General features: G+C 40.0%; 1 protein-coding gene across 1 annotated transcript in view; it reads left to right on the top strand.

Annotated features, from left to right (window-relative positions):
- The window catches only part of CNKSR3 (CNKSR family member 3), a 61,042-nt gene that overhangs the window by 38,745 nt on the left and 7,395 nt on the right, over positions 1 to 14,902 (top strand). The window contains exons 3-10 of the mRNA XM_075498959.1: positions 442 to 644; positions 2,017 to 2,104; positions 4,946 to 4,987; positions 6,905 to 7,024; positions 8,791 to 8,850; positions 11,651 to 11,719; positions 12,459 to 12,605; positions 14,309 to 14,433. Coding sequence (XP_075355074.1) covers positions 442 to 644; positions 2,017 to 2,104; positions 4,946 to 4,987; positions 6,905 to 7,024; positions 8,791 to 8,850; positions 11,651 to 11,719; positions 12,459 to 12,605; positions 14,309 to 14,433 — 854 coding nt within the window. The remainder of the gene's footprint in view (positions 1 to 441; positions 645 to 2,016; positions 2,105 to 4,945; positions 4,988 to 6,904; positions 7,025 to 8,790; positions 8,851 to 11,650; positions 11,720 to 12,458; positions 12,606 to 14,308; positions 14,434 to 14,902) is intronic.

Here is a 14,902-nt window from a genome sequence, read left to right on the forward strand (position 1 = left end):
TTGATGTTTTTATCTCTTGCCAGATTAAACTTATCTTTAGTTGTGAATGAAATGTTACTTCAGTGTTTATGTACCACAGTATAGAAAACATTTTAAGAAAAAGCATTTGCTTTCCTTTAACAAAAAGAAAAACAACACAATCCTGTTACTTCGACTACATTTTAAAAGTAAATGACATCTGATAGGACATTGGGACTTCATTTTGATTGAAAGTGTCCTCAAATCTCATCAATGTCAGAAACTGAGGGGGTTTGGCACCCACAAAAGTATTCTTTAGTGGCTGTAGTGTAGATCAAATCTTGGAGGGCATTTTTGCTAAAAAGCAGAAAAAAATTGGGCAAATCCTCAGACCTTTCATCCCATATGAGTTTGTAACTTGTGGTATAATAAATAGGAGGACTCAACAGGGAGATTTATCAAGCTTAATAATATTCCTTGCAGAACTATGGCCTTGAAACAGACAATATGAAGAACCTGGTTCTCAAGCTGCGAGCATCATCCAACAATCTGCAAAATTACATCAGCAGCCGTAGGAAAAGTTCAAATTATGATGGAAATACCTCTCGCAAGCCCCCCAATGAATTCCTTACTTCTGTGGTAGAGCTTATTGGTGCTGCTAAAGCCTTGCTTGCGTGGTTGGACAGGTAAGAGTAAAATCTTTATAATTTACTGCTATAATGAATTGCTTCTCCTCGTAGGGCAACTTCTAGATGCTAGGGTGTAGAGATCTTCTTGATCTCACTCACCCCTTTTTTTGGTGTTGCCAGAAGGCCTCTGGTGGACAAATTTAATCTAGGGTTCCACTCCTGCTAAAACCAGTGAAACTGCTAACATTTTGTCCAAACTAGTATTTATAAAAGTAGGAGTCTTTCTGTTCAGGTCAGTTTCTCATACATGTGACTTCCTCCTCTCCCTTTCCCACCTTCTAAATTACTTGTCATTGGCGGGTCCCTTTCTAAAAGAATTTTTAAAGTTCTGCTGAAATCATGACCTTAGCTCTGCAATTTGAAAACTGAGCAGTGGGAGAGACTCTCCCTCTGCCTGTTTTTGTTGTTGTTGGGTTTTTTTTTTCTTTAGTTATTTTTTTTCCTGGCAAGAGCCAGAGTTGTTTTGTGACAGCTGCAGCGGAAGCAAACAGGCAACAGAGCCAGTCAGGTGCTGGCAGGGATGCTGTCCATGATAACAGATGAACGTAAATTCTCAAGCCCCTTGCCAGCTTTCCTGAGAAAGGAAGGTTAGGAGGAGAGCTGCACGGGGACCGACAGCAAGGAGCGCTTTTATCCTGCAGTATCCCTGCTCTCCAGCAAGGAGTTGGTTCTGTGTCCAGGCAGTGATGTTTAACAGCTTGTGCCTCTCACCTGGTCCTCTCCTCTCACCCTATTGCTGGCAGCTTGCCCTAAATTTCTTCTGCAGCTCACGGTCAGCAAGATGGCTGGCTTGTCCATTTCCAAACCTGCTGGGGTTACCTCTCAGTGCCTCTTCTAGCTCTTTCAGCTGTCTGGAGGGTCTGAGGTGAGACTCTGTGGGCTCTAAAGCTGCCCTGCCTATAATGATCCTTCTCTAAGATTGAGCCTCACTGCATCTCTGTGAAATGTGAAAATCCATTTTTCTTCTTTTAGAGAAATTTTTTTTTTCTCTCCAGTATGAGTTCAGTAAGCAAAGACTTGGAAGTTAGAAATCTACTCACTGGCAAACCCAAGGGTGTGATTTTTACAACACAGTCAGTGTGATCTGAGTCGAGCATGCAGCTGAGAGAACTGTAGTTTGGAAAATTGACCATTTCTTCTGGTTTTGCTCTCTGAACTTTCTTACCACAGGGCTAGACATCCACCAGTTCTGGTGCAAGGATGGAGCAGGACTATGCAGTCAGGAATATTTATATCATAAAACTGTATCCTCACGGTTGTGTGGATGTCAGAGTAACAGCTCTTGCTCTCACATGCTATTCCTCACTGATAAGGTAGGATGGGAGAAGACTGGTCCCTTTGATGTAAGGGGAATTTTCTCTTGTTCCAGGACCCCATTTACAGGTATTGCTGATTTTTCATCAATGAAGAACAGAATCATTCAGCTCTGCTTGGATCTCACTACTACTGTTCAGAAGGTCAGCTGATTTCTTTTCCTCTTTGTTTTCCAAAAGGGAAGGAAGGGGGATGTTTGGGGAAGTAATGTGCTCGCTGTGTCCAGAGTGCTAATTGGAAGGCAGATCTGGAAATGAGAACTTACTTGAAACTTTGAAGGTCCATGAAGGTCAGTTTCAGTTGCCCATTTTTCTGAGTTGTTCCCCCCAAATTTCCAATTTTGCCATCGCTGGCTGTATCTGAAGTGACTGTTGTTTAATGGCTACTCATATTTTCTTGAGCTTTAATGGAAAGTGGAAAGTTTTTGAAATAGTTGGTCTGCATTTGAAGACTTTCAAGTTCCAAACAACATGTTGAAAAATAGTTATTAGTGCTAACTCTAAACAATAATATTACTCCATTGGTTGCGTGCTTGCAGACTGCTTAGGTCTTGGCCCATACAGAGTGTTTTAGCCATCAGATGGGAAACGCTGCATGTAGTGGAAGGAGCTGCCACCTTTAAGATACAAATCCTGATAGCCAGGCTTCTTCTGCCAGTAGTGTGAGGCCACAGTGTTTTGTTTCAAAACTTTCCATTTGTCAGCTCTGTGATGAGCGCTCATATTAGTAATAGCTAAAAGGACATGTAGCAAATGTGGCAGTCTTGACAAATGATGACATTTCGCTCTCTGAGTAATACTGCTGGTCTTCGAAACTGTTCTGACAGTGTGCCACTGCTTTGGCTGTGAAGCAGTGTGTTCCTGCTTCAGTTCCTGCTGAATTTGCTGGTAGCCGTTAGTCCGTGGCTGTATATTGTTTGAACTCTGAAGGACCATGTCCTGTGACATGGGTGATTCTCTCCCCGTTTTGATGGGATGATGTCAAAGGACAGAAACATCCTGTGAGTTGTCAAGCTATGATGACACCCAATTATATCAGTTGGATCATTGTGAAAGGATAGTGTCTGGATATTATAAGTTCAAAGGTGCACAAGTCTGGCTTGCTGCTGAATGCCCTTCTTGTTTGGGTGCTGTGTGTGCAATTGCAGAAAGTTGGTGATTTACAGCTACAGATTTGCTGATTGTGAAGTAGAATAGTAAGCATTTCTAGCAGCAGATGGTGTTCACCCAAGAGTGCTACAGGAACTGAGATATGAGATTGCTGAACTGTATTAGTAAAACTACTAAAAATGGTGTCTAATCTGTCAGTTAAATCAGCCTTTGATGGCAGGGGAATGGAAGCTGGCGAATACAACCCTGGCCTTTTAAAAAGCGTCAGAGTACTCTGCCAATTTGATATGAGCTATAATAAAGACTGGGATTGGTGCATATGAGAAAAAGTATTAATGGGGGAAGAATCAACACTATTTTGTACTGGGACACTGCAGATACATTAGAATGGTCTGAAGGAGTCCACTGACGTGGAAAAGAGATATACAGTTGAAAAATCTTTAGGTGAGTTTTTAGGCTTCAGAGGTATTTCTTATTAGGAAATAGAGTGTAAGAATAAATGGTCAGTTCTCATAGTGGAGACCAGTGTGGCTCTCATGGAACCAGTGCTGCTCTGCATACACATAAATGATGTGTAAAAGTGGGTGAATAATAAAGCAAGGTGGGAAAGCAGTAAGATTCTAGTTTTTAATGACAGCTATATAGATACAAGGAACAGTTTACTGTTTCTTAAAGTTTTATGGCAAACTTTAAGGTTAAAATAATAGTCAACGTAAATAGAAATGAAGAGGAGCACAAGGACTTTGCAGTATTGAGCAACTGGGCTGCATGATGATAGGTGACATTTGCTATTGATTCATGCAGATGTATTTAGCAGAGAAAAATTATGCTGATGCACAATGATGGAGTCTAAACTTTGTAGTAGTGTCTTGAAGCTTTTGATAGAATGTAAAAAATGTGACCTCGCTCCTTGGTGGTCATTACAACAGTGAACAGGGTGTTAAGACTTTTTAGGAAAACATAAAAGAGAACATAGCTGAGCTGTTTTTTATATCCTTGGTGTGTCTGTATCTGGAGGACTGTATGTTTTTTGGGGATTTCTGTATTTAAAAGCACAGAATAGAGGTAGGAAGGAACAGAAGTAGTGTTGAGAATGATCAGAAATATGGAACAGCTTCAATTCACAGCTCCTGGATGCATCTCTCAGGCATTGTGTGGTAGTTATGCAGGTTGAGATGTCAAGGGCAAATATCTTGGTATTTAAGCTTTTTTAAATGCTTGGGGTTTTCTCCTTATAGATATTGTAAGTCTTTTTTCATTATTTACTTGCTGTTTTAACTTTTTAATCTGAGAATCTAATATCATTCTCTGGTTCAGCTCTTCTTGCAGAAAACAATGACTTCTGCAGTTTGTTACGTGAACTTGTTTCAGTTCAAAGACTTCTGTACCTGGGCTGTGGAAATAATACTTTGTGTGCAGTCCTCTGGTCCTCAGGAATGTCATCAATAGCATATTTTTTAAAAGATCACTTTTCTTTCTATTTTTAACAATATGTTTTAGATCCATTTTGATGCCTGGAACAGAGGAGCACCTGAGTCGGGGTTTATCGGTGTAAGGCAAGCTCGTGTGCCTGGCCTTCTGAGAGTCTAGTTTTATTGTGCAGGGTTCTGCTTTTCTGGAAAGTCTGCTGCTGTAATTGAATCCCGTGTTCTCGTAGTTTTCAAGGTTTATTATTGCTTTCTACCAGGGCCAGAAAATAGTTGTTTAATAGTACATTTGAGCCCTACTGGGTGAAACTAATCTGATTAATCCCTGCAGCATGAATAACTCTATTTCAGTTCGAGGTTAAAGTGGCAGTTTTGTAGAGTTTTCAGAGATGATGTGTTTACATGTTTATTGGTTACTGTAGGGCTTTTGTTCTTGTTTTGTTTTTAGGACTGCACTGTGGCTGACATGGAAGATAAAGTTCAGACTGTAGTAAGTACACGTTTCTGTTGAAACTCAGCTGCCTGCATTCACATTTATTTCAGTGGCTTCTACGCTGACTGTACTGACGACAGCTTTCCAATCCCACACATACAAGCATATCATGCAAGTAAACGTTTTTATGGGCCATTTTGTGAATATTCTTCACTGTAGAGGAAATCAATGAAATTTGAACAGACAGGTAGTGTAATAGCATGGAGTCAAGTATTCCTTAAAGTTTCATTGCACAGCTATTTTTTTCAAGAGAATTTAGATGTCAGATTTTCAAGGGAGTACTGTGGAATAATCGTAGGCTAAATAAACCAATTATGCCTGTGATGTGCATTTAGTGCCTTAATAAGCAGACACTATGCCTTATTAAGCTTCTTCATGTAAAAACTGCTCTGCTACAGAACTGAAGTTCTTTCTCTGATTGTACTTGAGCTTGAGTTTTCAGGGTTGTTTGAATCAGCCTTGTGACCAAATGAGGAGCGTAATGGAATGCTTTTTATATTTTGTAACAGTTAATCATCGCTTCCTGCTTTTGACATGAACCAGGCTGTGTTCTTTGATAAGGCCTTCCGCTAGCTCATAGATGCTTAGGAATTTAGTAGCACAATAACTAAAAATAATTTTGTCCATAAATGAGACCACGTAAAAGGGAGTGTTTTTGCATCTTTCTTTTTCCATTTGTGCACACCCACTCTGGAAGTAGGTATTGTTGTTTGGAGTGCCCTTGTTTGAGCAGTTCCTTGCATTCACACTTAAGCATTGTTTTGATTTATTTTATTGCTGCTCTATAAATCTGATGTAAAACAAAACAAAAAATGTTGGAACTATTGTTTGCAGGGACCATTGTAATCCAAACCGATGTCTTTCTATGAGACAGCTCCCCCCATTCTGTAATTACATATGTCTACTTTGACTGAAGGTCAAAGCCACCTCTTATGAAAGGTGGCTTACCTTGCTGGTTCCCAATTTGTGTATAACTAACTACCGTACTGTGTACTAATCCTCCCTCCCCTCTCCTTTGATCTTTTGTAACCTAATTTGAGTGTCAGCGTTGCTTTAGTTAATGTCAAGACCCAAAACACGCTGTGGGGCATTAATGAAATTTGTGAGTGTAGGGACAGTGCAGATTTTTGGACTATGGTTTTGTGTTTTGTTGTTTGTTTGTTGTGGGCTTTTTTTTCCCCTTCTGATTAATTAGCCATTCTGCTAGTTAAAAGTTCTACAAGACAAAGCCATTCTGCCTCTGACTTTACTGACACACATGCAAGGTCAGAATTCACCTTTAGTTATAATATTGGTTTAGGATCAGTTATGTTTTGGTCAAAAGGAAATGTGAACCTTGCCTGAGTAAGCATTCCAGAAGAGGTCAGTTCAGAGGCACGGTGGGGACAAGTAATGCTGAAATGTTGAAGTGATAGATGTCCTACCTTATACTGTAAAGCTTTGTGCAGATAAGTCAGTGGCCAGCACCTAACTTTTTCTGACACTTTTGGCCAATTTTATTCTCATAGCAGAAATAAAGAACAATATGAAAAACTGTCAATTGTTCCCACAAGGAATCATCAAAATGTTTCAATATTTTAAATGTTTATATTTTGGTTAAAGCAAACAAGCCCCAGACCCAATTTTTTGCTATATTTTGTGTGTTTATTTTTTTAAACAGAGGATGTGTTAGCATCTATTACTGATGATGAAGTGGCACTAATGGAAACATGTTGTTTGTACTAGGTTACAGTAAGAAGATAAACATGCTGTAGAATAGATCTGTACAAATGAATCTTCTATTTTGGTGATTCTTAACTACGCATTATTAGTGGATCAAGTTTTAGAACTAATTTTCTTTCCACTTTTGAAAACTGAAAGAGGAAGAAGCCAGGAGAGAAATTTTGTAACAGTTTTTGTATGTTCTCATTGTAGGCCAAGACTTTAAATGGCATTTGTGATAAAGCCATCCGATCAACTACAGATCCATTGATGAGCCAGTGTGCGTGTCTGGAGGAGGTTCATTTAACCAACATTAAACCTGGGGAAGGCCTGGTAAGAACCGATTCTGGTGTGTCCTGATCTCCCCAGTGTTTAACAGGTAGTCCCGTGAGCCACTGGATGTGTGTGTATAGCAAGATATTTCAAAACCAGCAATATCCTATGGGGAACAGAAAGAGGCATGGGGAGGAACTCTGAAGGTTAATTGGCAGGTGGTGTGCTGGAGTGGCTGCCAGACATGGATATGCACGTTAATAGGTTTGATCCCAAATAGAATTTTTGATGGTAAATTGTTGCAGATTTGTGTCTTAACCAGGATATTGAGGAATTTACAGATGCTTGTGAAATCAGTTGTTTTATTTTTGTAGGTTACCTTAACAAGCTGTTTTTCTAGGGAGGCCTGGGGGAGGGAGAAGGTGATGAGAAATTATGTTTGTGTTTTGAAAGACACATTTTTATATGTGTTTATAGCAAGATTGAGAAGAATATGAGGATTTTTGAGGCTTGCTGTTAGCAGGAATATGAGAAATCCTTTTAAATGTTCAGTGGCTATGTAACGTTACTGAATCTAGTTCGTTCAGTGGATGCTGCTTAGCTGAGTGCTGGTTATGAGAAACTGAGGTTGAAATCTTGGTGGATTTTCTGGCTGGGGAACAGACATGTTAGAATGAGTTGGAGGGAATTTAAATTCTTAAGTGTATTTGTATTTGCCCCCCCTCCCCTGGCCCCAAAGGCAGAAGAGATGAACACTTTTAGAGGAAGCTTTACAGTCTTACTGTGCTATATAGTTTTACCTAGGCCACTGGATTTGACTGAATCAGTCATGCATTCTTGAAATTATGGGGACTTCTTTGTTAATGCACAAGCTACAACGAAGCAGAGTCAGCCTAGCTTGGACTAAGTAAGAAATGAGGAGGTAGGTGCACACAATTGGATACTGACAGGCAAACCAGGAAGGGAATTGGCTGGAGAGGAAGGGGCAAAAAAATCTTATATTTTTCCTTGTACTTCTAAGCAAGTGTGGTAACTTCAGGCAGATAAGCTGCCTACAACTCCTGAATAATATCCAGTTCTGTACAGCTCAGTGTGAGTACTAACAACAGATGTAGGCAGGAAAAGTAGAGATGTATTTGTTCATAAATGATGAAACCAATGTACTGGTCACCTCTTGTGGGGAAATCTATGCCATTATTAGTTAATGGTGATTTTTAACTTGGTGTTCATATGGTCAAGACCCACTTCATCTGAGTTTGTCCTTGCATTCACACTCAGCATTAACATATATAGCCACAAATACTTGGTTCTGCCAGAGCTTTTATTGCTTACGTCAGCACTGTGGTTACAAGGCGGTCTGTATGTGGACTTGCCAAGACAAATTGTAAAAGAACATGTAGGCAATATTTGTAGCCCACCATAAGTGTGCCTTTGTATGGAGAGAGCTGGTGGCCATCTAGTAAAACCTGTAATTCTCTAGTGCAGATCGGGCAGTAAGGAAATAAAGTTTTGTTCAAGGCCAAAGATTGACAAGGCAGCAAAACCAGCAGTGTTTGGAGTTACCAACCAGACAGGATTTCTAAATTGCATTCCATATATTAGGTGTTTTAAGTCATTATAAATATTACAATTAATTACAGTAAAAGTGATCTGTGAAGAGGTTTCGAATGTTGTAATATTAGACCACACACTTTTCTAGGGAAAACACATGAATTGTTAAGTGTTTTTAATAACGTTTTGAGTCTGTTGCCAACAGTTGTTTAATCAGATAAGTTATGTGGTTTTTTTGCCTTTAAACTTGTTTTTAATTTTCTACTTACATTTAGGGAATGTACATCAAATCAACTTATGATGGATTACATGTAATTACTGGAACTACAGAAAATGTAAGTGAAGTAAATGTAGATTAACTCAGGCTATCTAACAGTAGCTTTGATTGGGTTTGACTTTTTTTACTACTTTTTCCTGTTTTACATACGACTCATGATATTACTGCTGTAAATACTGTGTGGTGCATCATTTGTTTATCCACAATTTGTAAATATTTTGTGTCTGTATGTTTCACTGTTAGTCTAATTAAACCAGTTTCTGCAAGTACATGAGTTAGTTCAAATGCTTGGCATTAAAATAATTGCTTTAATAAGTTACTGTATCTGCTGTTCTGAGCGCTTGTGGTATCTTGCTTAACAAAGTCTTGAATGTATTTGCTCTCGGCTGGCAAAGGCAATCTCCCCTAATGGGAATGTTTAGGTGGTAGTGTGCTAAATTCACTAATGAGTAATGAAATCAATGAGCTGTCCAGTGACAAAATTACTTTGCAGAGTAAAAGGAGTATGAAAAAGTAAGACTTGAAGAGCGGTCTGCTGGAAGGAAAAGGTTGGCACGATAGGCAACTGTATTTTTTTTGCTGCAGATGGTTGCTTGTTTTATTCTTACAGTGAGTTCTCTGTAGCTGAGACTTTATTAAAGGCTTCTGGGCATTCATTGCAGTGGGCTTCTGCGCAGTCATTGCAGTGGACCTCTGGCCAGCAGCTGAGGCTGGTGGGTGATGCCGTGGTGTTGTTGGACATGCTACTCTACAGGAGCAGTGTCTGAAAGAAAAAAGAGTGGAGGAACTTGGCTTTTGCAGCAATGCTGTTCTGTTGTTGTGAATAGGAAAGAACCAGTGGTTCTAGTTGTACCTCTGCCAAGTCCAGGGGCCAGGGAGGAGTGGGTGGAAATCTGTGCTTGCAGTTCAGAGTGAAAAATGAAAGCTTTTATGCCATTGCCTTGGCATAATTCTGTATAGGATCTGCAACAGAGACCAAGTCCACTTTGAGAGCAATTTCAACATCCGATAAATGTGAAAGAATGTAATGTCGACTGCCGACAAGCTGCCTGTGCATATAGATCTCATTTTGGAGGCCAGGAGTGGGACTGTATTGCTTCTATAGCTTCCAGTTTTGACCTAAACGTCTGCTTTCTTATGAACACTGGTTCTTCCTTTGGGGAAGCTCTTTCCTTTGGAGCAACAAAACTTGACAAGTGACTGAGAGATCTGCAAACAACTGATGACTTTCTGGTGGCGTGGGATCATTTACATGACGCAGTCTGGGTCTTAGCTCAATTTTCTTGCTAGGTTTGGAATGGTATTTTAGTAGCTATCCCCAGAAGCCGGTGTGTTGGAATGCAGTGGAATTGCACCCCAAAATTAACAGTACTGTACATTGGAAGGACTGGGGAAGTCCATGCATTTGATACCAGTCAGCCAAGAGGATTCCTGAGTTGTGCCATCCTACTTGTGACTTCCTGCGTCACATTGGCCTAGATCTAAACTTTGCTCTTTCCTCTGTTCTCAATGCAATTGCAGTGTCTGCTGTGCTAGCTGGCACTTATTGTAGGAGTCATCTGTGCAAGGGTCCCCCACCCTCCCCCAGACAGGCTGTTGATAGCCCAAAGGACAGCTTGAAACAAGCTTTGTTTTTCACAAACTTGACTTTGGCCCAGCATTTTTTCATGATCTTGGTTGACTCATATATATGCAGCCTTCCACGGAGGCATTTCCTCTCAGAGGAAGCAAGAAGACAATGAAGAAACGGGGTTACTCATGATAGCTGGAGCCTCCCACAAATTCCCCCATGTTTTCTTCCCTTGTTGCACTGTTTATTCCTACAGTTCCTTCTAATAAAAAAGTTACTTGAGCTCTGAAGGTGTGATGAGATGACGAGAAGAAGGGAGTCCTTAATCCAAGTGCTTAGTTCTGGAGTTACTAGGAAGAGCTGGCCTGCTGCCAGGTGGTTACTCATGGGATGAGGGGAATGGGAGGAGAAGTTGTCCCGTGACCAGGGTGCAATATACCAAGGTAGTATGCCTGTGCACTTTGGGTGTTGTCAAGGCTGGTCAGAGTTGGTGTGTTATAGCAGTGAGACCATTTTTAATAACTGCAGCGATAGCTGGTACATGGCACCAGCTGTAGATAAATCTAAATAAATATTGACACACTTAGCTGTTCCTTGCTAATGGTTCCCCAGAGCTTGTTTTTTGTTCCAAGAAAATTGTATTTTAAGGTGTGTTATTATTAGATAGGTATTTGAAAAATACCTGTCTACACACACTTGATGTGTGCAAGCATATATTTTTTTAATCTGTTGACCTTGATGATGCAGGCAGGTAATTTCACAATAAAGTTGGTAGCTCTTTTTTTACCTTAGGAAACAAAAAGGGAAAGTGCAATGGATCTATTTTATGGGTTGGAGGGTTTTTGGTCCTTTGTTATGTACATTCAATATCTTAGTGTATTTTTTTAAAATCAGTATACATTTACTTGAAAGCTAAGTTTAAGAAACTTGCTGCGTTAAGACGGAAGTCTTCTCTTCAGTCCTTTCCCACTGCTGTCTGAAACTACAAACTGGAGACAAAAGGACAGTGGAGACCATCCCATGACTTAAGTACAATTTGGCCTGTGACAGATGTAGGCTGTGCCTTCTCCCTTTCCCTGTAGTTCCCCCAGTATAAAAAATAAATCATAAGTTGAATTAGTTTGCATTTCTCAAGTAATCAACAGATGTAATGTGTGATCTAGCTGTGCGAAAATTTTCAGCAATGCTCTTCATTATAGATACAACCTTTGACTTAGCTTGGTGAGGAGTTGTTATGGGAGGGAAGAAAACCTGCTGAAGCACATGCCTCTTGTTTTCCTTTTTGTAGTCCCCTGCTGATCGATCTCAGAAGATTCACGCTGGTGATGAAGTGATCCAGGTTAATCGGCAAACTGTGGTTAGTAACAAACAGCCTTACCAACCTTCCCTTATGCTTGCTCTGCAAAGCTTGCTCCCCACAGGCTCTGAATGGATGGGGTTAGGAGGCAGTTCTGGTGTTTTCCTGTTGAAATCTTTGAGGCTTTTTAACATTTTGTTTTCAAGACCAATTTTATTCTTTGCAATATTTTGATAAAATAATTACGCAATATTTCATGTTTAAATGCTGTATGCATCATATTAAAATACTTCACATTGTATTTAGGGCCTGTTTTAAAATGCATTGTTACAATCTACTAAAATGCAGATAAAAACAGCTTTAAACCCCTGAATATTTGTCAAATCATTTGCATCTGGGAACTTAGATAAAATGATTACATTTTTGCTTAGCACAGGTAAGCAGTGCCTTCCAATGTGAGACAGAAGCATGCCAAAAGTATGTGAATCCCTGCGTTACTCAACTTGAGCGCATCTATGCATCCTTCTAGGACTGGAGCTGAGGCATAAAGAACATTGCTTGATATCTCAGTGTTTAATTTTCAGCTTAAGTAGAGATCTTTCTTTGAAACAAAACAAAGAACTACCTTCCAAAAAAAGAGCTTTCCAAATTTTTTCTTCATTCTGGCTTTTTTGGATCTCTCTTCTCCCTTTAGGTTCATGTTAAAACAGACAGTTTGACGTGGGGGATTTGGATTTTTCTTCTTTGTTTGCTTTCGGAAAAGCAGTACTACATAAAAGATGTCTTTATTCTCTTCCAGGTTGGATGGCAACTAAAAAATCTGGTGGCAAAGTTGCGAGAGAATCCTGCCGGAGTTAGGCTGCTGCTTAAGAAACGTCCTACTGGCTCTTTCCATTTCACTCCTGCTCCACTAAAGAACCTGCGCTGGAAACCACCCTTGGTGCAGGTGAGAGGCTACCGGCTCAACTGTAATGTCAGGATGGGAATGCCTTGGCTGCAACTTGAAAAAGAGAAATACCAGAAATGCTCCCACGTACTCATGTTTAAATATAGGTCAAGGAAGGTCAGGTGAAATAGCTGTCCTCTTCCAAAGGGATAGGTGTGTTGAGCATTTTAATCAGTCTGTGCCACTGGAAGAACTTACCCGAGTCAAAACTGCTGAAACCGCTGATCCATATGGCATTCATCAGCACGGAGTAATAAATGTTTCCTCTATTTAGCAGGGTAATAAGCTTTTGCTGAAGTAACTTAGATTATTCCATATATTTGTCCTCTTTTTAGTCTGGTGAAGGGTGGGAAAGAGTGAGTGTTTTTCAAGAAGTTATTTAAACTACTTGTTTAAGTAAGATTTGGTTGTTGGGCAATTCACAGATTGGGTAATGAGCAGACAAAGTGATGCTAATAACTCTTAAGTAACCATGTTGAGGAATGGCTTGTTGTATTAGGAAGCTTAGGGCTTAATGCTTACAGGAGGAAATAACCTAATTGAGTCTAAGCTGATTACCTGAAACAAAGAAAACCAGGGAGAGTTCCCATTCCTACTCCTGTTCTGACACAGGTCTGCCTACAGCTGTGAGGATAACTTACCGACCTGTGAAATGCCAATGGCTATCACAAGTCTTTGGTGCAAGCAGATTTCTCTCAAACCTGGTAGAAGATGCGCACTTGGCTCCTTTCTCATCCTTCCTTTCACCAGTCCCTGTGTCTTGTTTTTGTGGCATCATGCCTGTCATTTAATCAGAGCCAAAGGGAAAAAAACACCACCTTGTGAGTTTTCCAGGGTTACCCGGAGCAAGGACTGTGTTACCGGTGTGAAGAGCTGAGGCGGGCTGGGATATAGGCTGTGCCAAGCAGCGTTTCCTTGGGGGAATGAGTGATTGGAGAAGCCTGTTGACAGTTTTGGGCTCCAACGTACTGACCAGTAAAAGGCAGATGCTTGTGCAAGGGTGCCATTAACTGAGTGGCCAGAGTGAAAGCCTGGGCAGGTTCTTGACAAAAAAGGGAGACTGCAGTCCTCTTGCCTGACAAAGGTGAATGGTCCTTTAAGCCTTTGCTTTCCTAGAGACAGACAGGAGCCTGGCAAGATGCTGGGGACATAGAAGTGAGCCACAAAGAGCAAAATGGCAAACTTGCTCAGATGAGCAATACCAAATATATTTTTTTCTTTGCTTCTCTTATCCTTGTTATATCCCCCTTGATGCAATTTCTGGTGAACTTTACCATATTCCTGCCCATGTCCCAGGCATTGGACTGTATAGAATAAGGGTAGCGTGAGCTGGCTTTGTAATTGTTGCAGATTGTATCTGTATTTAACAAATTGCATTCTTTTAATGGATCTAAAAATAGAAGGGGTTTTGTCTCTGTTGCTTTTTCTGTCTATGGAATTTGCAGGAAAAATAGAACTGGAAAGAGCAAAATATTCTTGAGCAATGCATTACCTGTCATAGGATTTCTGTAGGACGGATTGCAAAGCTAGCCAAAACTGGGGGTGGAGGAAAATGTAAATGCTAAGAGTTTTAAATGTGTTTATTAAGCATTGAAATAGTAGTTCACTGGGGATGAAATGGTACTATTGATTATTGAATTATCTTTTTGTGAATGATAAATCAATGCAATGCTCAGATGTTTGATAGCTGTCTAACATTTCAGACCAGTCCTCCGCCAACTTCAACCCAGTCACCAGAAAGCACCATGGATACCTCACTGAAAAAAGAGAAGCCAGCCATTTTGGATCTGTACATACCACCTCCACCAGCTGTTCCATATTCTCCTCGGTATGCAAATAAACATACACTACTGAACAAAAACCTCCTTTTTTACACTTGTTTCTGAGCTGGCTTGCTGTTAGAATTCTGTGCAGATTAGCTTGAGGAAATTGCAGATCTTACAGACTTTCTTCTAGTTGCTTAAATGCATAGGATTGCTTAAGCTTATGCTTAAAGGCATAAAATACCAGGATTGTAATAGATTTTATTATTAGAAGATTATTGTGTGCCACATAGATCAGAGTTCTTCCCAAAACATGAATGGATGTCATCCCTGGTTATGTTTTTGATTTTGTTTAAATCCCAACTGCACATAGCAAGAAGTCATTTTTGTCTGTAACTTTTTCCAATGTTTTGGTTAGGTTTTTTTGTTTGGTTGTTTTTTTTAACCAAGTTAAATAACTATTGTGGGTGTTAGGATAGAAAAGAACTTGTTTTAAATTATTAAACTTGCACGTTGTATAAAACAGGAATGTTC

This window comes from Mycteria americana, chromosome 3 (assembly GCF_035582795.1).
Source record: "Mycteria americana isolate JAX WOST 10 ecotype Jacksonville Zoo and Gardens chromosome 3, USCA_MyAme_1.0, whole genome shotgun sequence".
In the NCBI taxonomy this organism is placed as follows: domain Eukaryota; kingdom Metazoa; phylum Chordata; class Aves; order Ciconiiformes; family Ciconiidae; genus Mycteria; species Mycteria americana.